General features: G+C 37.6%; 1 protein-coding gene across 8 annotated transcripts in view; it reads left to right on the forward strand.

Moving 5' to 3' along the window:
- FGL1 (fibrinogen like 1) overlaps window positions 1-22,516 on the forward strand; it is a 46,917-nt gene extending 24,401 nt beyond the window's left edge. For 3 of the 8 annotated variants that reach the window (XM_032999078.2, XM_032999077.1, XM_032999079.1), the window contains 5 exons: window positions 1,061-1,158; window positions 2,099-2,187; window positions 2,761-2,948; window positions 6,946-7,069; window positions 21,776-22,516. In XM_032999078.2, the coding sequence (XP_032854969.1) occupies window positions 1,061-1,158; window positions 2,099-2,187; window positions 2,761-2,948; window positions 6,946-7,069; window positions 21,776-21,817 (541 nt within the window). In that variant the 3' untranslated portion in view covers window positions 21,818-22,516. Of the gene's footprint in view, window positions 1-1,060; window positions 1,159-2,098; window positions 2,188-2,760; window positions 2,949-6,945; window positions 10,415-12,745; window positions 13,198-14,637; window positions 14,929-16,405 lie in introns of those variants that run through there. The other 5 variants (XM_032999083.2, XM_032999084.1, XM_032999080.1 and 2 more) reach the window with 5 other exon arrangements.
- Window positions 22,517-23,303: the final 787 nt, after the last annotated feature.

Here is a 23,303-nt window from a genome sequence, read left to right on the forward strand (position 1 = left end):
TGTTTCAAAGCCACTGTAGACAGGGAGAAGATTCAATGCTTTCAGTATACACATTCATTATTGAAACCGTGCACCAGTATGAGTTAAAAAATTGCTAGAATCAGTCAATAAGTCAAAGCTGGAAACAGCAAGCTAATACCTCAATTTACAAAATTATATAGCCAGCTGCAGGAATTTCACAGCTTAATCAAATCACAGAAAATAAAGAAACAATTCTTGTGATACACCTACACATTCACTTAGATGCCTTGGATTTCAGTAGGGAAAATGGTGAATTTTGTCATAATTTGGGTAAATTGTACCATACCAGAGATTGGACTGAACTCATGTGTTTTCTTCTGGTTTTAAAAATCTGTTAATGTTGAATGTACCTCTTAGGACTATTCTTTGGACTGGGATTCAGTGATCAGTGTAGTGTGGGATTCAGACTTTCACGTTTGAGAAATAGAAATAATTCTGTGAAGATCAACAATGTAAATAAGGTATTAAAAGTCTAAAATATTTGTTTATTATTGTTCCAAAATATAATGAACTTACAAAGAGTTCAGCAGAAGACTATCAAGATGATCAAGGGCTTGAGCCCTATGAGGACTGGCTAAGGCTTGTTCAGCTTGAAGAAGAGATGGCTTCAGCAGAACCTAATAGTAGCCTGTATGTACCTACAAGGAGGTCACTAAGAGCAATTTGAGAGCTTATTGAGTAAGCGGGCTCTTCACAGTGTTATCTGGTGGGAGGATGAGAGACAAAGTACATAAGTTGAAACAAGAGATGTTCAGACTGGATATAAGGAAAAACATTTTCACCATGAGAACAGGTAGCAGGTTGCCCAAAGAGGATGTGCAGCTTCCATACCTGGAGGTTTTCAAGATCTGACTGGACAAGCCCTGAGCAACCTGGTCTGGTCTCACGGCTGACCCTGCATTGGGCAGGACATTGTACTAGATTATGTCCTGAGGTTCTTTCCAGTCTGAATTATTCTGTGATCTATGATTGTATGATAAAATAAACATCCAAGAAAACTTACTTTTTTCATAAATTAGTAATTTATTATTTTTTTCAGAGTCTGGACTGACTATGAAGAAGGCTTTGGAAATTTTGTTTTGACAAATGGTGAATACTGGCTTGGAAATAGAAATCTTCATTATTTGACTAATCAGGGTAAGATTCATATTGTAAAAAGAGTCTTCTATTGTTTCTGTTTCTTTACTCTTTCATGGCCATTTTTTGTTAGCCTTTTCGTTAGCATAAATCCTGAGTCCTGTTTTAGTCTGCATGGACTTCTCCAAGTTTCAGTACAAAACACATTTTAATATGTTTTCTAACAAAAGGTTCAAAACTCTCATTGGACCAATGGCATGCAGGGAGCTACTGAAAAACAGGCAACACTAGCCAGGATTATACCTTAAAAGAATTGTCTCTACCCATTTCAGTCAGTATCACTAACAGTCCAGAGTCAGGTAGCATGTTGTACCAATTCATTTAGTCGTGGCTTTACATGGCTGCACAGGCTCTTACGTGAAGGTAAATCTAGGCCTGTCCTGTTGATTAGGCTAGTCTTAGAAAGCTATTTCCATCTTTCTAATAATCACTCAGTGTAAGATAACTTCTGTTTTGCTGTAGAATGCTGCATATACAAAACTTACCCATTGACTTAGCCAGATAATTCATATGGATATCAATGCCACCAGGATGTGGTTCTAGTTTAACTCTTTTCAGAGGATAAAAATCTAATTTTCTTGGATTAACACTAATTGATTGATTCTCACTATCCTTTAATTACCAATTCAAATACCTTACTAAAATATAAAGTCCATAGGGCCAATATTTTAAAGATATTTTTTGTCTACACTTGAAAAACTGTATTGGAATAATTCTAAAATTTTATAATAAGAATCAAATGAATAAAGACAAAGAATAGCAAGATATGCTTTAATATGCATGAAGAAAGAAGATAAAACCCCATAAAATATGATGTGATGATAGATATAAAATTCATGATAAAAACATAGTATTTTAATCTTCTACTATAATACTCTGTTCTGAAAAGTAGTGAGATAGACTAATTTAACAAAGATAATTTGTGTTGTTATTTCTTAAGGGAACTATACTTTAAGAATTGATCTAACCGATTTTGAAGGAGAACGGCGTTTTGCACAATATACAAGATTCAGAGTTGCAGGAGAAGAGGTAATAAAGTATTAAATAATGACTAGAGTTCTTAATGAAAATGTGGATTCTGTAGACAGACAATGAATGTACAGATTCCCTAATTTTCATAAAGGTTTGTTTAGAACCTTATTATCATATTTTCTTAATATCATATTTTCTTATGAATGCTTGGAATTTTCAAATATGTAATAATAGTGGCATACATTGATACATCAATTTTACACTTTCTGTAAGATATATGAATCATTTGGTTTAGCAGCCATGGATAAAAGCATTTTTCTATTTTTGCTGATATTAGCAACAATAATGGTACGTGATGTTCTGATTTGTTAATATGTACTGCAAATGAACTCTAATATTGTTTCTATTATGTCATTTATACATAAGGTTATTGATAAATTTTACCCCTGGTAAGCATTTAGACCCCTTCATTGTCTAGTACACAGTGTTTAAGTGGTATGACATTTCTGAGCATAAAAATAGTAGGAAATTAAACAGTTCCCTCTTTGTGGTTTCACTCACTGACATGCTAAAGGCTAAAGACATATGGGAATTTATTTTTTTTTTTCCTTTCTTCACATTTTTCATTAGCATTCTTATGAGATGAGTTGTGGTGAATACTCTGGCACTGCCGGTGATTCCCTCACAGGTGGATTTCATCCTGACGTAAAATGGTGGGCTGATCATCGAGGAATGAAATTCAGTACTAGAGACAGGGATAATGACAACTATGAAGGGAACTGTGCTGAAGAGGAAAAGGCTGGATGGTGGTTTAACAGGTATTTTGATTTTATATCAGTATTGTCAACTATTCTGCTTCATGCATGCTCATAAAATAATAACATATGGTAGAAGATAGGATTAGCATTGTTTATGATATATGCAATCTGCCCTTGATCCTTACCAGAGATCTCAGTGCTGGTGAGACTGCAACTCACCTTAGAAGGGACAGCACCTATCGCACAGCTCAAGATGGTCTGTGATAATTGTATTTGCCATAGTCTTTGCTCATCTTTGTTATCAGAGAGTAAGGATAAAATAATCCTGCCCCTTCAAGGTAACCAGTTTTTACACAAGTAGGTCATGTAGAGTTTGCAGATGTATCCCTGTTGTATTTCATTCTTGCATTTCTCCTGCATTGCACTAGACCAGATGTGGCAGTACTGCAGAAGAGATGACAAGTTAAACTCATGCTGGATTATTAAACCTCATTTTTTTTCACCTCAGTTCACAGTGTCTCACTCTTGTTATTTCCTCTGTATCAAGATGGGAATGCATCCATTCAGTTTCTGTCACTGAGCGTGGCTGGACTGAGAGGAAGATTTTTTTTAATAGGGTTTTCAGTAAAAGAATTTTTAAATCCTACTTATATACAAAATACCAATTTTAAAAAAAAGGGTAAAACTGGTAGCCTTAGCACTGCCTGCATAGACAACTATGTTCTTTCTCTTAACTAATTAGATAAATATAGCCATTAAGATAAACTATGCAATCTAGCTGTGTAATAGAGAGGTTTAAAATACAACTTGGGGAAGCATACTACTCTCACTGTGATCTCAGTTCACTTGGCAAGATCTGCCAGGCTGGATCAACTCCATTGTTTCCCTCTGTTGTGTCATCCTTTGTTTCTGTTTTTTAACTCCTCATTTTCCAAATTCTGCTTCCACAAGTAACCTGTGACCACTCTAGCTGACATGATATAGCTATTAACTCAGTGTTTCACAATTAATTATTTATTTTAATACATTTTAATATATTTGCATGGATAATAGGTCAGCAGAATGTTTGAGACATATGGAAAAATATCACATGTAGACAAAGTTTTTTTTCAGTTCTCACGAAAGCTAAGATATAAAAGGGAAAGGCAACTGTGTTGGAGATCCTTTTCCCATGAAATCAGAATTTTTGTGGACTTAGAGGAATATCTAGACCTCAAGTAGCATAAATCTCTGATACATGCCATGGAGCTCATTAACAGTGCATCACCAATCACTTTTAGTCAACTGCATACATTTTTTGTCTTTTAAAAACTTTTTTTTTTTTTTAGTGTTGGATTGGTCTGGACAAAAGAATGACCCCTTTGCAAAAGTAGCTGTACAGCAGAACTTGCCAGTTATTAATACCTTGTAGTTGGTGCTACATAACTACTAAAGATAGCTGACTCCTACCAGGCTGGTTCCTATTATGGCTGTGTAGCAATTGCTCTTAAAGTGACAGGCTATCTGAATAATGAAAATGAGTTACTAAGAATTTATAGTTATTCCATTGCCTTGCTAGTGACTTTGTTATGTTAAGCCTAACATAAAACTGAATACTGCAAAATACTAAAAGATTTCAGTATCCTTAAATCCTACCCAAAAGAACAGTACTGGCAGAGAAAGAAAAGCACTCAGAACACGTATTTCTCGTGTACAGATTAGCAAACATAGAAGGAATTAATGTTCTTGGCTGGTTTGTATAGGAGCTCCCAGCTATGAAGGAATTTTTTATAGCCAGCTCTATGCTATCTGGACTAATGAAATACAGAAACGCCCAGATAATATGAATACCAAGGGATGTGACACAAGTGAGGCCACATGGAAGTAACTCAGATCTCGTTTAAAGCCACTGTTCTTGTTTCAGCTGAGCACTTGTTATCCTTGACTTCTGTAGAAAACTGGCCTCTGCATTCTTTTGTAAGCAAAGCTCTAGAAGAGGTTTTAAGCTTGGATGCAAATCCACAGAGCTGGGTTCACTCTGGTACTACACCCAGGTCATAAGCTTTCCTGCATCCAGCGCGTTGCAAAGGTCAGTAGGTTTATAACTGGTAAAAGAAGAGCTAACAAGCCTAGTTGGACATGAACTTATTCTCTCCCAGCACTCCCAGTTCTTGTTACACCATGCATGGATGATCACAGTGGATCTGCCAGGCATCAGTCTGGAGCCACAGAGCTCACTAACTCGGGCCTCCTGCCCCACCAATCATCCTGGAGACAGCATAGCTACACCCATGTGGGGCCGTACTGCAGTGAGGAAGTCCAGGCAGAATTCAAACAGTTCTTCAGGGAACCAACTCCATTTCTCTGCATCTGTCATACAGTTAATATATAATTCAGATAAAATGTCCACAGATAACTGAAAGTTGACTGTACTTTTGAAACTACTGCAGTGCGTTTTTTTACTTTAAAAATTAGCCTATTGGAAAGAAAGGAGGAACATAAGCTAACTTTGAGGTGTTTATTGACTTGTGGACAATGAATGTTGCTTCAGAATATCATGCCAATAATCACATGCCAGTTTTTTCTTTAGTATGTCCAGTTACTTCAGACAGCATCCAGTCAGTTACAGAATACTGTGTATTTTTGCTATTAGTGCCTTGAGCACTGATTAAGAGTTGTCACTGGCTGGTTGTTGCTGTTGACAAAATCATGTTTTGCCTTTTCCATCAAAGGAAATGAAAGAAGGGATTCGGTTGATCTAGCTACCTCTTAGCAATTATGATTCTTCTAATGAAATCTGTATTTTCATTCAAAGTAGACAGAGTACTTACTCAACACAGCATTTGTATGGCGAGAGAGATTACACAAGTAATTACAAAAGTACCCAAGCTCTGACGCAAGTTTGCCATTCTCAAAAACAAAGTCACTTTTGACATGTGCAGTTTATAAACTTTCAACCAACACATTACCAAAATTGCGCTTAAAAATTGTAAGCAATAAATAAGTATGTATATATATATACATGAGAATTTTCCTGTGAGGATTTTATCACAGTTTTTATTTCAGTTCTCAAAAACTGTTGTTAATGAAGGGTAAGCAAAGCCAAAGAGACTGAGATTTGCCAGTAATAATATCCATAGAGTTCATTTGGACTGTTTTCTGTTTGCCTATCTTCTGAAGCTTGCTTTTGAAATCATCATGGTGTTCAACAGCTAGATATTAACAGCACTTAAAACAAAGTACTGCATTGGCAGATACATCAAGCCAATTCATTACAATGTGCTGCAGAAGAAACAACCATTTTGCTCTCCATATGGTCACATAAGGATCTAAACATCTTTCTTGTAGAAACCAAATGAGTATCAAGGTTGTGCTGGTACCTATTCAAGCATTTCAGGTTTTGCTAGGGTTTTGTTTGTTTGTTTGTTTGTTTTAACCACTGTATTTAATAAACTGTTACAGCAGTTCTGCTTCAGTGTGTTAAAAAACAACAACAAAAAAAGTACTTTGTGCAGTCAAATAAAATGACAGCTACGATGATCCAATGAATTTGGTACACATATGTTTAATTTGCTGTCAGATTTCATCTATTTGCAGATAGAAGTCCACAGCTGAATAGACAAACTGATGGTGACATTCAGGTTTTGTCATACGAAACATTGTGTGGGGTAACTGCAAAAGCTAAGAGGGGCAACTCTGGCAGAGCAAAAAGCAGAACAGTATTTATTTCCCAGAGTTTTGCTTGGTGTATGGCCTGCTGCCACACGTGACCTGGACAACACTGGAATAATTCTCCACTGAAACAGATTAGCAGGTAAAACTCAGAGGGCTAGTAACATCAGAAAACTTGTGGGAAGAACAGAAAGAACTTTTGTTTCAAAGAAGCTAAGAGCACTTGCAGTTGTGTCTTAATTAAGTTGTTATTGTTTAGGCACATTGAAGTCCACAAATGCAAATTTTTGCAGCTGTCAAGCTGGGCCTTTATCAGTATGGCAAAATTTTTGATTCACACAGAAACTACAAATGCTTGCAACTTTTGGAAAGGCCTTATTTCTGTTTTCCTTTTCTTTCCCACCAGGTGTCACTCTGCCAATTTGAACGGTTTGTACTACAAAGGCCCCTATACCGCGAAGACAGACAACGGGATCGTTTGGTACACTTGGCATGGGTGGTGGTATTCTCTGAAATCCGTTGTCATGAAGGTCAGACCAGCAGACTTTGAACCTAATACAGTTTAAGCATTTTAATAAGACCATTTATCTCATTAATCTTTTAGCACATCAATCCAAATTAAAACAGATGGGCAGATTTTTGCTTCTCATCTATGCATATCTAAATCCAGAATAACTCCTCTGCAACCAGTAGTTTTATGAGATGTAAACAGGAAGACAATATTGCCTTTGAATCTGTAGATACAAATACTAGTGCTAGTATGTGTACAGGACTTTTTTAAAGAGGCAGACATTCACCTAGGTATAAGGACATCTTCATCAACGTGGAGAATTTTTGGCTTCTGTAGTAACTGCAGATCCTTTCACCCTTTAAAAAAACAGTATTGTCACTGTGTTGTCTCAAAAATGAAAATTAATTATACGTATTACGACCAAAAAAACTATTTAAATACAAGTGTAAGGCTGGTTTAGTCAGTGGATGAAACATACTTTCTTTGGAATGATTCAAGGCTTTAGAATTGAGTTGCCAGTAAATTCCTGATTTATTTGTTGTGCACACATAGCATACATAAAAAGTATAAAGAATGAGGCAAGGAACTGAAGGAAGAGAAGGGGTGAAGGCTAGAATCAGTTTAATCCAGCATACAGAAGTGAATTGTCCATTGTTGCTGAAGCAGTTCTAGGGCTGGTCACATCATTTCTATCTAACATTTTCAGATGATCAGTATTTACACATTTCTTCTTCATGGTAACCATTATGCCTTTCTTTTGTTGGTAACATTTGGTAACAAAACCTGGAATTTAATGTATTGACATTTGGAGTTTACCAAAAGGCTAAATAACAAAAGCTGCAACTAATTTTAAGGTGAGCTCTGCTTTGAACACAGACTATCATAATGCATCTCTAGAGGGAAGTGTGTTTCATGTACAGCTAAAATCTGGCATTTTAGAGGTTCTTAGTGCTTGACTCTGTAAATCTTTACTTTCTCTATGTATCTGTTAGTCTCTACAAGTCTCCACATTCAAATGCCCTGTTCAGTCACTTCAAATCAGTTCTGTTTCTAAGCCTGTTAACTTCTCCTTTTCCTGTGTCCTTGTCTTGGCTCTCTGCGCTTTTTCCCTTCTCAAGCTGCAGATCCACATTTTTCTTGTACAAGAAAAATCATAAGAGAGACTCTGCATACTGCTGGCTTTTGCGCCTAGCGCCACAATAGACTCCAATAGCCAGTAATAACAAGAATCACTGATTAGTGATTGCTGCCATCAAGAAGATAGGAAAACTCTCTAGAAAGCTATCTGATGAAAAGTAATCCATTTCTGTTGAGCAGATGCAAATGAAGATTTCAAAAAGCACATGGATCTGAGCCAAACTTGGGCGCTTATATTTTCCTCCTTTCCTAAAATAATTTTGCTTCTGTAGTTGGACTGCCAGCCTCTCTCCCTCTGTCCAAATACAGTTCTTGAACCTAGTAGCCAGTTTCAGTCAATCTTAACATAATTTAAACTAACTTTTGGCATTCTATCAGTCAATTTATAATAACATTGATATGATTGATATGAATGGCAGCAATCACTAAGTAAAGGTGCCAAAGGTCAGCTGCATGGTAACTCCCTGCATGGCCATTTTCCCTTCTGTTTCCAACCTCCAAAACCAAAGTTTAGCAAGAATCCTTGAAAGGATTGCATGGAATAACGGAGGGAGGATGTGTAGAATAACGGGGAAAAAAGAGACGTTCATATGAAACAACCTCACTCAATGAGATAAACCAGGTTACAGCTAGACAAAAAAAGGGAATTAAGCAGAGAAAAAATGGGGTTCAGGCAGCTAAAAAGAATGCTATCATGTAAACATGGTGCTGATGAAAATCTGCAGTACAGAGGTTTTGAGGTCTGTGCTTTCTGTGGTAATAGCAGATATTCTAGATATTCCGATCTTTTTGATGTATCAATAGATATAGTGCTAGAGATTTCTAGCCTTGAGCACATCCCTGTGGCCCTGCATAAGAGGACCAGTGGATAGCTCTACAACTGCTTATTTGGAACCTTGTTTAATCAGTTAAACCCAATTAAATTCTATATCTAACAGGAAGACAGATGCAGCCTATGTATGTGTGTGTATGTATATAAGTATATACTTACATACAGTTATATATATATATTCAGCATTCAACATTAAAACAGAACATCTGATATGTATTTTTTATCCAATGTTATTTCACAATTTAAAATGGGTTCCTGTGTAACTCTATGAGCAGGTATGGGTCATTAATAATATGATGGCAGTTTTGGAGTAGTTCAAAATGATGTTGTAAGTATAGTATTTCTCATCATGATTTTCAAAATCTTTCACTAGTCGAAGAGGAGAAAGATTTAATTCTTTGCAAAAGCATGGATGACATTATGTAGAAATTGTAAAAACACCCTTAGTTTTTCACAGGAAAAGGGAAAGATTAGCTCATGTATTTGGAGAGTATCAGGACAGATCATATTCCGTATAATTTAAATAAAAGACATGGAGGATTTAAGTACAGAAAAGGTCGATCTCTAACACGTAAAAAGGACTCTTAACATGTACAGATTGTGCTCATAAAATCTGCAGCATTTTTTTTTTTTTTGTTTGCTGCAGCATAAATCCATCCTCTTTACTTATGAGAATGCTAATGAAATCTTTCAGCTGAGTTAGGGTGCTTTTGTCATGTTCTGATGTAAAATTTTACTCCCCTTCTCTATTGGAAATCATAAAATGAAAGAGGAGCAAATTTTTTTTTATACATCTTACAATGCATTTATATGTTTATTTGGACTGAATACTCTTCAGAACAAGGACTTTGATATCCCAGCTGCCTGAAAAGCATCTAGCATACTGCTAGAAATATGCTAATACAGTATTTCATTCTGATCATCTTTCTGTGGCCTTTCCTTGTATCAGAAGTTTTTTTGGCCACATGAAAAACATGTGGAAGTGTTGTAATTCAAAATGGTCATATAATTGTTCTCAAATAAACAAACCCTTTATTTTCAAAAGGCAAATTTAAATAGCCACTAGAAAAGAGAGTACAGCTTAGAAGAGAATTCTTTTCTCTGCCTGGCCTGGCCTGTTTGTATTAATCTATTTCCTCAACAGGTATGAACATGTTATAAGGTATTCTTTATTCTTACAAGATAGCAGAACAAAGGCCAGTTTATTTGTTCAGGCATTAGACAGAACAGTGTAATAACTCCCAAACAGATTAAAATGAATACATATAATTTGATACAAATCATATAACCCAACAGAAGAAGAATAAGAATCAAAGAAATAACAAGGGAAATGTTTTGTCAGTCATGATTTAATAAAGAACATAATGATAGCTACCAGCAACATGTAATCAAAAATGCCTGTTTTTGTAATATTTCTTCAAGGGAAACACCTTTATATTTTGAGTTTTCTATTTCTGTTTTCTTCCATTTGCTAAACATTTTGGAGATTAAAAGAATGGAAACCACAAGCCTGGGTGAATTAAATTATCAGTAAAAGAGCCTTACATACTACAACATTTGTTTTCCCTAGAATGTCTAGTATGCATTGACAGAGCTGAGGGAATGCAGTCTGGCCTACTGCTTTCCAATGGAGACTCTTCTCTTCAGCACTACTGCCTAACTAGAGCCTACCTCTCCCCACCATTCCCAAAACTGTTACTCTTGACACCAATTCCTGAACCTCTTTTTAAAGTAAAACATTCTGTTCTGTCAAAGCTACTTCTGCTTGCTGTTAGCAAAATGGTGTACCCAGAAAGGGGAACTGAACTACGGCTTGACAGGTCTGTGAACATTCCTATCATGTTCCTTTAGTTTTCTCCTCATTAGCTAAAAAAGAATGAAAATGCAGCTTTTTATACCCTCCTTTTCCTTTTCTTCACTAGTAAGTTCTCTTTGGCAGTTGTGAAGGAGGTAGAGAGAGCTGAAAAAGTATCCAGGGAAGCATTCTGTATCTAAATTTTCAAAAATTTCCACTTTTTTTCTGTCTTAGTTTTTTTTTTAAATTCTCTATTAAGAGGTCAACTTAGAAAGCAAAAAAATGAGCTTTTCAGAACCAGGAGGTACTCTGAAATTTATATAAGCGTCTGCTTGCTGTTTTCTCACAGTAGGTCTGAGAATTGGGAAATCGGCCAGGTTTCAAGCATTCAGCCAAAATTGATATGCAGTATATGCTCAGAGAGAGAAAAGTTATAATTTTCTGTTAAAGTACTTATTCAAAGAGAATGTAGAACTTTACAGTGACAGTTGTTTTTTGATGCTTAATTATTTTTTTGTTGAATACACAGTGTTCATCCAAAAATCATCCTTTCAAAGTACCTGAGGGTCATCTTAACCTTTGTTTAGTGCCGGATAAAGTCCAGCTTGTAATTGCTACCTCTTCAGTTAACTAAGACAGTTCCTTTTAATCCTCCCCTAGCGCTAAAAAGGTTGCATCAAAACCATGATGTTGATATCCAAATATTGATTAAACAACCCTGGGGCCACATTTGTATGTTTGTCTGCTTGCAGAAGAACTAAAATATGGCCTTTGCAAAAAAAAACCCCAAACCTGTAGCTCACTTTTTTCCATCCTTCCCCAGCAACTTGTAAATACCTGTGTATAAGATTGTTTTACCTGCCTCCTATAGAATCTAAGCTTCCTTCCTTTCTCCTTTTCTTCCCTTTTTAATGACAGTCAGATCTTTAATCTTGCCTGTTAGTTAGTCATGGTTTGCATACCTGTGCATGCCTGGCCTAAGGAACCTGGGTAGGTCTGAGGTTCTGCCAAAGCCGAGTAACGGCTCACAGGAACTAAATGGTATACCTAAGGCACCTGAAATAGCAGTTGGATCTCTAAATTTATTGTGAGAATCGAATCAGTATCCAATCAAATGTATAAACAGATTGGATTGAATTATTGTAATGAATGTATCACCCAGCACTGTGGGCAGGAAGATAAGCAGATTCCTCTTAAAAGTATATGGTTCTCACAAATGATTACCTGAATTTCAGTGCATCCAGTGTTGTTGTCCTTGCAAAAGCTGCCAAGTAATTTTCAATCCATAGTCTCCCATGTCATTGCAAAATTATATTGCCACTGGAGGCACTGGGCTGGCACTTTCTGCAACATAATAGTTCATATTAAATTAGCTAAATACAGACAAGTGACATATGAGCAGAAAGGCTTTTATATTAGTGATATCCTGCACTAGATGGTGCTCTGTACATGTATTTTCTTACGCAATACCACATTTGTAAAATAGTACAAACATTTCTCCTGATTAAGTTAATTATTAAACAATAGAAAACAAGTAAAAAATGTTTAAGTTAATGCTTAACTCACATTTGAAATCATACACGGGTTCTTAAGGTTACCTAAGCCCTATGGAAATTCACAGTGTCTAATTATCTTGAGGCATGGCACATTTAGGCAGTTAAATTGTGGTCTCTTTAATTTAAAACACCTTGCATTACAACAGTAGTTCATATCTTCTGCTGATCAGCAAACAGAAACAAAACTGTGCAAATTCCAAACACCACCTGAACTAACATACTGTATTCCTGCTATGATTCCTCTACTGCTCTTCCCTGATGGGATCTCTATTTTTCATATCTCAGCTACCCTGAAATTCAAGGGAACTTTACTGGAGTGAGGCCCATGTTCATATAACACAAATAATAAAGCATTTTAATGTCTCTTCTGATCAGGAAACTGAGATTTTGTGAACACTTGTGGCACCAGAGGATGTGCTTGTGCCATAGTGAATTCTCTGCAGGGAGAGCATGAAATCCATCTCCTGCCAAGATGCCATACACCCATCTGGGAAAAGCACCTTCCCTGGAATCAGTGGGTTATTCATGTGGTACTCAGCAAATGTAAAATTCATGCTGCATGTAATTGCTAGAAAGTCACTCTATAGGCTGGTATCTAAGTTTGAATTATTAACACTGGCAAGATGTGCAAACATTTTATCTTGTGATGAAGGGGATTTTGTACTGCATCTCCTTTTCCTTATTTTCTAGTCAATTTGAATGACTCATTTTAAATATCCCACAGAAGTTTTTGAAATAATGCTAATTCAGATTGTTCCAGTCCTCTGTCACTGAATCCTCTCTACCTCTGTTATGCAGCGTGCTTAATTAAAGATATCAGCACAGTTCTCATCTATTCCTCTTATTGACTCCTCATAACAAGGGGCTTAACAGCTTCTGAGTTGGTTTCACTATCCCTCTAACTCAGTAGAGAAAAAAAGAAGACAGAAACATCACACTCCTCAGGAAGAACACAAGTTACTCTTAACCTAAAATTTCTGAGCAAAAAGTTCTGCGTATTGAAGGAAAGGAAGGGCTTCCTGTTTATGTTTATACAACTTCAAAAAAAAAGTCATTAATAACACAACTTGAAAAAAAAAGTCATTAATATTTGCAATCCATGACAATAGCTTTAAATTCTACTTTATATTTCTCTTTAACTTCTCAACATTAAAGTAAAGCACTTGAGCCTCTAAATGTGGCATAAAAGTTTCATATACATGATACTAACTGGACACCTTCCCAGCTATGTTATTCTCCACTTCTTTTTTTTTTTTTTTTCTCTCCCCAAAAGAATTAACAAAACTGATCTCATGCAAATCAATTCAGTCCAGTAAAGTTACACTGGGGATGAATTGGGCCTATCATCTGCTCCTAAAGCAGAACATTTACACTGTATCCCAAAGAAAGCACAGTTTTAGCAACAAAGCCTTTCTCTTTCTACTACTTTATCGTTAAATAGGTATCAGCCATATTCATTATATAGCATTCTATAGGGATTGTAGCGCTGTAAGTCTGTATGTGCTCTATAATTCATCATATACTAATGATCAACAACCTTCTCCTGTGTTACCAGAACAACAAAAATATCTGTGCTTATGTCCAGCTAGAGCTGAAAAGAGCTTGAGCTAGAAAGGAAAGAAGAGATTGCCTGTGACATCTCAGACTTCCTTGATGTTGCATATGGTAACAGGCTATACGTTCTCTACATAGGTCTCACAATGTCTCTGTCATTTGTAAACTAATTAACCCTCAAAACCAAGATTCAAAGGAAATTAAGACATCCTGGAGCTTTTCAAAGAATACCATCACTACAGATGAGGAATGAGCATTAGGCTGTTCAACATAGGAATTGTTCTTGACAGAAATAATCATGGTATTATCAAATTCACTTTTGAAGTCTTCTGGCACATCGCAAAGTGTCTGTAGGGGAAACATGGACTTCCTTAGAGAACAGCACTATCATAGTGATTTCAGCAGGTGAAATATAATTTTTATGGATACTGACCTTTGGTTTTTTACTTGATGGTCAGCCTTTTCATCTAAAACAGCTTAAAAAAATACTGAACTCTGTATCATAGACTTTGCTCATGAGAACCTCTTCCCAGAGAATACAAAAGATTACCTGTTTCACAAGGAAACATGCTGCATTATGGTTATTTAAAATATCAGTGAGGAAATAGATATTTTTGAAGAACACAGTGGAAGCTGCTGTCTGGCAGCTGCCTTGTCCCTGTTACTCACCTTTTTTTTTTTTTTTTTTCCTTTTTTTTTTTTTTTACCTACAGTATCTCCTTTCAGTTAAATAGTGCTGGAACCAAAAATGTAAAATGAGACTCAATAGAAGTCAGCTGCTAATAAAAGGTTCCACTGTCCTTTCTTGCTGATCCACTCATTTAAATGCAAGCAACTCTGATGTGATACCAGAGAAAGCCTTCATTGGGGTGTATTTATGCTTACACATTAAAAACAAAGAAGTTTCATCAGACTGCTTCTTGGAAGTGTTGTGACATAAATCTTCAGCTACAAATGCGTTTCTTTGATTATATGATAAAAATAAATATTTTAAGCAAAGCCTATATTATTCTCTGAAAGAAAAATGTACTGCAGTACTGTTTATTTAACTGCCTATTTTACCATCAAGGTATCCAATCATAGTGGGAAGAGAAGTAGTGACTAAAATTAAAATCCCTTCTCTGGGACATACAGATTTTGAAAGGCAGGAAAAATCTGGAACCCTTCTCACTCATGGATCTAATTTTCTTAATATAAAGACGAATAAAACCCAAATGTATGCATTTTCAGTTTAAGAAGTGGAACCTAGAATTCATAGATGTAAGAGTGAGAATTAATGTTTTTGATACTCTCCTTATGTATGAGAGAAATATGATTTAACCATTTTACAGAGCACTTTGAATCTTCCTCGGGAAACATGTAATTCAAGGACTACATTTAATTCTATTACTAGCCTAGGCTACTACTTCTGTCTGATCCCTGTCTATAATCAGGAATCTTCAGGTTTTTCACTTGGATAAAACCTTACTGGCAGCAGTTCCTAAACTATATACAACATAGGAAGAGATGTTAAGGCTTCTGTGCACTGTCTGCATACTGGTTTAAGGTAGCAGAAAGGCTCCATTTCAGAAGCATTTTCCACAGTGCAGATGAATTCAGTCTCTGGGAGAGGTGTACTAGGTGTACTGCACAAGTATTTCAGGGTATAGTTCTCCCTGAAAGATTACCTTTGCTAACTTACATCCAAGCTGTATATTTAAAGGAAAGAAATGCTGACTATAGCAGAAGGCTCCACTATACTTAGCCTTTACTGTCTTCAGTTTCTAGACTGGCATGATTAATTAAGGAAGCATGCAGCTTCAACTTCCACAGAGACAGCAGTGCTGAAGAGCAGGAAGTAATCAGCTCTAGTTGGCACCACCATCCATTACATTAATATTCACAGAGAGAGGCAGGATCAGTAACTCTTAATAAAAGCACTGCCTGTTATAGCCATCTTAAACACATTGCAAGCTGCTCATCGTAAATGGCAAATGAAATCCAGAAGTACAAGTCAGTGTGCATTGTATGATATTTCAGTCAGTTTTCTGTGATACATGCAAAGTAGAGGAAAAAAGTCAGGCATACAAGGATTCCTTTGAGAATTCCAGTAATACTCAGGGGCTTAGAAAATGCTATTTGTTAATACAGTTTGCATTTCAGACTGTGGAAAATCATAAAAACTAACAAATGCCCACTAACAGGAGGCTGAGCAAGAGATTGTGGTTAAGGAGGACGCCATGTGGGACAGCAGGGATGACTACTCTTCCGCTGCACATTCCAGCTCTGACTCAGAAGCTCATCACAATAGAAAACATACATGTTTTTATAATCCCATGTGCACATAAACTGACTTCAGCCTTCAAAAGATTCCAATGTTGCATCTTGGTGGCTTATCTACATGTTAGCCTTACGTTCAGCTAAGAGAAAGCAAGTAGCTAGCAATGAAGAAACTAACATGTTCATTCCTACTTCAGTTTAACTTTTCCTCCTACTATCCAGGACTACTGACCTATCAGAAAAAGGAACTGACGTGAAAACAAAGAACAAAATAGATTGCCCAGACAATGTTAGTGTTAATGATTTTGTAACCTTGTATGTTTGGCTTTTTCTTTTTTGTTACAGTTCATTATACTTCAAATTAATCTTTAGACTGCACAATAGCCAAAATAACACATCTAAATAATAATTCAAAATGTATCTGGTTTATTAATAACTTCATTTACAATACCTTTTCAGTATGAAACATCAAAAGTTCATAATTTCATGGACAAATCCTAATGCATTGGAGGTGAAGAGTGCTGTAGACACACGTGGCCCTTCTCATTTACTTGGCATTTTCCAACAAAAAAATGTTGTTCTTATTTCAAATGCATCTGATACAACAGCAATCTTCTCAAATTTGTAAAGTCAAGTGGCTTGAACCCTAGACAGTACTAAATTTTCTTATATAAGGTCTGTCCAATCATTAAAACTATGCCAAGAACAACAGTCTTCCAAGCTGTTTCACATAAGTTATGGGTTTTTTCCCTAGCAAGGGTTCTTTGGTCAGTTAGAACAAATGTTGGGGGAGCAAAAAGAATACATCAGAACTGTTCTAAGGAAAATAAGTATTGCTTCAGACATGAGTCCAAGACCTGTAAGTGACCTATGCCACAATGGAAAACATGGACTAAAACACATTAAGTACAAATAAGAAAACATGCAGTTTTTTCCCCCCCTTAGATTATTTTCACTCTAAATTTCATATGTGTTTTCTCATCTTCTTGCCTATGGCTTGTTTTACCACTCAGGAGGAAAAAATTCTTAAATTTACATTAATTTTCTTGCTCCCATTGGATGGATACCATTTCTTAAAAATGACATGCAGAAAAGGCTTGGTTTGTGTTTTCTTTCTTTGTTTTCCCCAGACTCTTACTGTCCATTCAGTAACCTTTCATGCATACAGTACAGCATTCAGTTTTAATCACCAAATCAAAAGCATGTGCTGTCCCTTCCTTAATGTTGGAATTCATCTGTCCATGTTGGAGAGGATGGGGACAGAGAAGAGGAAAAGTTTTCATTTTCTAGTTACCTGGCTTTTCAACTTTAGCAGTTCCCTTTGAGCAATCAGTGCTAAATCCTGTCACAGGCTGCTGCTGCAACACAGCTTCCTCACAGCATTGTTGCGTTCCATCCTGTCTCAGTAAGGCTCAGATGGGGACATTTTGTTGACACACAGAACCAGTTTTGAGCTTTCCCTCTCTGTTTTGTTGGTGCAAGTTTCTGTTTGGTACTCACTACCCTTAGCACAATTACACCCATTTCTCCGTTGTTTCTGTCCCATTACATACACCGTGCCTACTTCTAAATGGGACTGTTCCAGCCAGTATGAACACTGGCATAACTTGCAATGTTAAGGTGCTGTGTGTCTAATGCAATACACATTCACATACTTAGAGATCTGAAACCCACAGAAGCTTGTTGAAAGACCAGAAAAATCCCATTACTGATAGAACAGGGTCTAAGCAAAGAGCAATGTGGGACACTACATTACATTATGTGCTCAGAAGCCCCATCGAGTTAGCACCTATTAACAACTTACTATGCATCAGTTGCTCTGCAGAAATTGTCAGCACGTATTACTTTGCATTTGCTATAGGCAAACTCCATGGAAGTTAGCTTAGCCTTCTCTCCTGTCAGAACAAGTCATATCACCATGTATTTGCTGCTGGCTAAGAGCCTATTCAGCCCCATGTCCACATTTACCACGGTGCAAATGATACTTGCTAAACCCTGCTAACTTTATCTCACATCCAGGCCTCACACTGGGGAGATGCTGCAATAGCAATATGATTTATTTATTCCTTAATCACAGAAATCACCTGCAAAGAGATCCAGCTAGCATGTCCAGGCGCTTTCTTCACAGGTCTCTCTCTTTCCTCTGATCAAGTCATTTGTCAAGTTCGTGCTCTTGTGGTTATTTAGACATCAGCTCCAGTTCAGCATGACTGAAAACCAGGATTTTCTTTCTGTTCAGTCATCTCTTGACATCTACAAAGAATACCACCATCCTCTTAGGGAGTGGGCAGGTTTGACTGGAAGTCTTCACATTGTGGCAGTATACGAACCTCTTCTGCACATGATCTGTGATTTAACCTTTCCTAGCAGCCACCCTCCTGGCCAGTAAACTTTTTCAAGGTTTAGCCATTTCCCTTGCTGTAATATCGCTTACCCCATTGCCTAGAAAAAAGCAATTAAATTCTCAGTTGTACTCACGTGGATTGAAAATAGTGTTTTAAAGATAACTCTGTTAGGCTGTCATGTTCACCATACAATCTTCTTTATTATCCTCTCAGAATAGACAAATAGCCAAATTTGGTATTTTTGCATACAGCCGCTTATGTGAAAGTATGTTTGCTTAGGAAACAGCATCATGTGGAAAACACCAAGGAGTAACAATTGTGGGTACAGAACAGCAAAGTTGTCATTTTGCATATGGCTAGGTAAGCTTACTGAAATGACACTAAAGAAGTAATAGAGAAAAATTAGTCATTTTTATTTCTAACTGAAAAAAATAGAAAAGTAATTAAAATAGTCTAGAAGAAGAATATACAAATTCTCAATCGCTAATATCACGAAGGAAAAAATACCTGTCTAGATTTCTCAAAATATTAATGGGAATAAAATGGTTAAGTTGATATCTTAACTCCACAGAAGATGAAACCTATTGTTTTCCTTATTTATTTGCCAAAAGAAAATGCTTCCAAAAATTATTGAACAGACTTATTCTTATGAATTGCACTAGAAATCATGAGCCAATTCTTTAATGTGCATTTAAGAATAATGGAAGGAATAAATAATTAATAGCACATACAATGTTGGGGTTTATCTAACAGATAACGGCCCACGAAAGGAAGAGTTTTATTACATTAGGGAATCAAGTGGACTACAATTAGTCTAATGGTTAAAGCGTTACGAGTATTTTGTAGTTCTCCACCAGTGCTGCTTGTAAGTAGAGAAGTGAACCTTGTTTTAGTGAAAAGCATATGAAAAAGAAAATTACTCAGGGGATTAATTTATCCCAGCGATCTGTAATCTGTTCACCAATACTTTCTGTGGGGATACCCACAGTCTGATTCTTTTCTGAACTGTGGAGAAATACCAAGAATTCTTAGAATAATTTTACTTGTAGCCATTACAGGTAGAATCACCAGTAAAATTACAAGATCGAGCCTAAATTACCATCCAAACACATTTTCAACATTTTCAGCAGGACTACTAATGATTTTCTTTAGCGTACATCATCAGTATGTTGTCAAAGCAGGAAGTATACAATTTTATTAAAATAGGCCTTGGGCAGAAAAGAAGTCATATGAATGTGAAGTGTGTGGTAACAAAAATTAAAGAATATTCATTAGTAATTAAGCCTCAGAAGATAATTAAGACTTTCAACTGTTGTGCTATACTTTTCTTGTACCAAAATTGGCACTGGCCTCCAGAAAGGTTTGCTCTATGTTATGCAGTACTTTAAATGTAGTCTGCATAAGCAAACAAAGAGGAAGAGTACTTACCACCTGCCAAAGAAATTAAAGGCAGTTATCAACATTCATTACATGTCTCCACTGGCCCTCTCCCCACCTCAAAAAAAAAAAAAAAAAAAAAAAAAAAATCACAACAGAGTACATTAACCTTCAGCCTGCTGGAACTGTATCTGACAGAAGTCAGCCTCGTGATGCTGCGTAGCATGAACAAATCCACAACATGGTGTTTTCCCAAATACAGCCAAGACAAGACTTATCACAGACTCTAAATCTACCACAGGCCAAGCTGTTGCAGTGTTATGGGCTGCAACCCCCAAGTTCTGGTGCTAGTTTCCTAGCCAGGAGCCCCCAGCTCTGGGCCAGGTGCCCCCACTCCCCACCACACCAGAAGCATTGGTACAGTGGACTAGAATCTCTTAACACCCAGTGTGAGAAGCACCCGAATTGCCAATTACTGACACTGCACTACAACCTTCTTGGCATCTAAAGCATTTAATTCTTGAGTTATGCTGGAGCAGGGTCTGCACTTAGACTTTGGCATCTTTCACAGTCATGACTGGAGGAAGGAGAGGTCCTCTCAGCAGCTAAACAGGTAGATCTTAGACCTGGAGAGTCCTGAGGACAAGACTGAATCCCTATCTGGCACTTCTCAGGAAATTTCCTTAGTCACCAGGCCAGAGGCTAGCTGGGAGGAATGCCTTTCATTGTGCCTGCTGAAAGGCTGTTATTCTGAACAAACTAATCCACATTCATTGGGCCAGGGAAGCAAGGCATCACTTTGCAATGCAACAATTAAGGTATCTAGCTGGGAGCGGGAAATTTGAATTTCAATCCCTGTTACAAGACTGCTATTCTAGCTGATTACCATATAATATTAAAGTACACAAGCTGAGTTCCCTAATAACCTATTCAAAACCATCCATTACCCTGGATACTGACAGGACACAGACTTGGCAGTCCTGTGCTGCTGCATTTTTACTGCTATTGATACTCAAGTTACCTGGTACTATTTCAAATTATTTACACCTGCTGCAATCATATCTATTATTAAAGACAGACATACACCCATCTCAGCATAGTTTCTCTTTTCAGCTCCTTCAGAGGCATTTGTGGAGCCTAGTCCTGACTAATTCCTCTTGACAAGAAATAAGGAAATATAAAAAGCCACCTGTTACTCCATTTCTTCCCTTTCCCACCTATTGTGATATTCACCCCTTGCTCTGGTCTCTCCAATTCTTACCCATGCTTTATTCCTCTTTGTGGTCTTGGTTACCTTCCCCCTCAACATCCTTTCTCTTCCATTTCTCTTCCTCATGCAAGTTTTTTTGCCTTTCTTCCCTCTTCTTTCTCTTTTCCTTCCCTCCTTTTCCAACATTAAGTGACATAATACTGCAGTCTTCCTCCTACATTTATGAAACTCAAAATTCATGGACCAGAAGAGTTGAGGAAGAAAAAAAAGTCAAAGAAGCAAAAGTCATTTCATGGCTACTTAGCAAGAGAAGAAAAGGCTGTGGCAAGGTTTTGGTTTTGATCAGAACAACTGTTTCCCAACAGCTTTTGATTAGAATCCCAGGAAAAGGACTCCCAAGAGCAAATGAAGCAAAAAATGTAAATTACACAGACATCAGTGGCCTCTAATTCCTTCTATTTCCTTGCATTGAGTCCTTGGCCACTCTGAAATCCTCCTTGATGACTTTTGACAAAATTGTAGTGATTTCAACTATCACCATCAACCTGAATGCCATCTTCCCAGGTGGGAAGATATTAAAGGAGTGCCAATGCATCTGTTCCTGAATTCCCTCGTTATTATCTTATTTTAAAAGAATCCAAATCTCTGGTTTTTAAATAGATTTTTTTTCTTCCCTTGATTACTGCTGCATGGAAGGCCTAGACAAACAACAAAACCAGGAAAAATGAAAGAGCCATCAGAGTGGAACGGTTGCAGCGAATGCTGAATGAACTGTGATCTTTGGTGGGGTAAAGATCAACACGACAAGCTTTCAGCTGTAGCGATCGGTCGATACTTTCCAGATCATCCCCACAGTGACAAAGACAGAGGCATTTTTAAGTTGTAACTGAGATTAGCCTCAGTACATACAGTTGGAGCCATGCCTGTGAGCTTTGCTAAAAGGCTGGCTATGTAAACTATCTATCACCCAGTTCCACACGAGCAGTAATCTAATGACACCACAAAAGTCTCACGGTGTCCCTCGCTCCACACGTCCAGCCACAGCAGCGGGCGCATGCCAGGGTGCTTCAGCTGTGCTGCCAAAGGGTTTGCCTCCCAAGGTCTGGAGCACTGTACAGACCCTCACTACAGATCGGCATTATTTCCTCTTGGGGTGTCCCAGTCTTGTACGATGCTCAGTCTGGCAGCCCAAAAGCGCTCTTGCTCTAATCTGGCTCACTAGATTTGCAGTCACGCGCTAACTGAAAGCCCATGCATAATACTACTGACTCCGGCACACTCTGCATGAGGCCCATAAAGATGGGCAAGATTGCTTTCATGGATGGGAATAAAATATTTTGTTTGTTACTACTAAGCTAACCACAATAAAAATAAATAGCTCTCTTTCATGTGGTGGTGAAACAAAGCAGTCATGCTATATTCCTTTTTTAATTATTAGGTTGAAAGATTCAGTGTCTTCCTGGCATGTTTAATTCTGAATCATATTAATCACATATATAAATAGCCAGCAACTGTATATAGTAGTGGAGGGCGGAGGGCAAGGTCAGGGAATTAGTTTGATGTCAAGAAAGCATTTCCTATGGAGATACCCAATCTGTCCTGGATACAGACTCCTACATTGGCACACCGGGAGCCTGGAGGCTGCTGTGCCCTCGTGCACCAGACACACTGGGTGAGTATCTCCAACCTTGCTGGCATTCAAAACCTTCTCCTTGGACATTGCATCGGCAAAACTTACTTTGGGGGGGCTTGGGAAAGAGGAATAAAAGATTTTCCTTCTCCGCCCCCTGTTCCGGGCAGCGCCAGCAGCTGAAGACAGTGTTTTAGTGCTGAGTCCCCAGCAGCTACGCCACGGGGTCAGGGAGACTGCCGTGAGATCTGCCGTCCCCACAGAAACCCCCAACGGGCCAGATCCTGGAGGAAAGCACTGGCTCCACTACCGCTCAAATCCAGGACGCCCAGCACACCGAAGTGGCAGCAAGTAACACAGCCGACAGGGCGATAAAAGGCAGAGTCGAAGTTGTGGCTAGTCACCACTAAACTCAAACACTTTGTCCGTGGTTTGCATTTGTAAACCATTTTGCATAAACACAAAGATTTAGCACGAGTCCAGCATTGCGCATCTTAGGCCGGGAGGAAAATTAAGCCACAGCCTCCTGGGATTTTTTGCTGTTGTAACCCGGGCATT

The sequence above is a fragment of the Tyto alba genome, unplaced genomic scaffold (assembly GCF_018691265.1).
Source record: "Tyto alba isolate M040663 unplaced genomic scaffold, T.alba_DEE_v4.0 Super-Scaffold_6, whole genome shotgun sequence".
In the NCBI taxonomy this organism is placed as follows: Eukaryota; Metazoa; Chordata; class Aves; order Strigiformes; family Tytonidae; genus Tyto; species Tyto alba.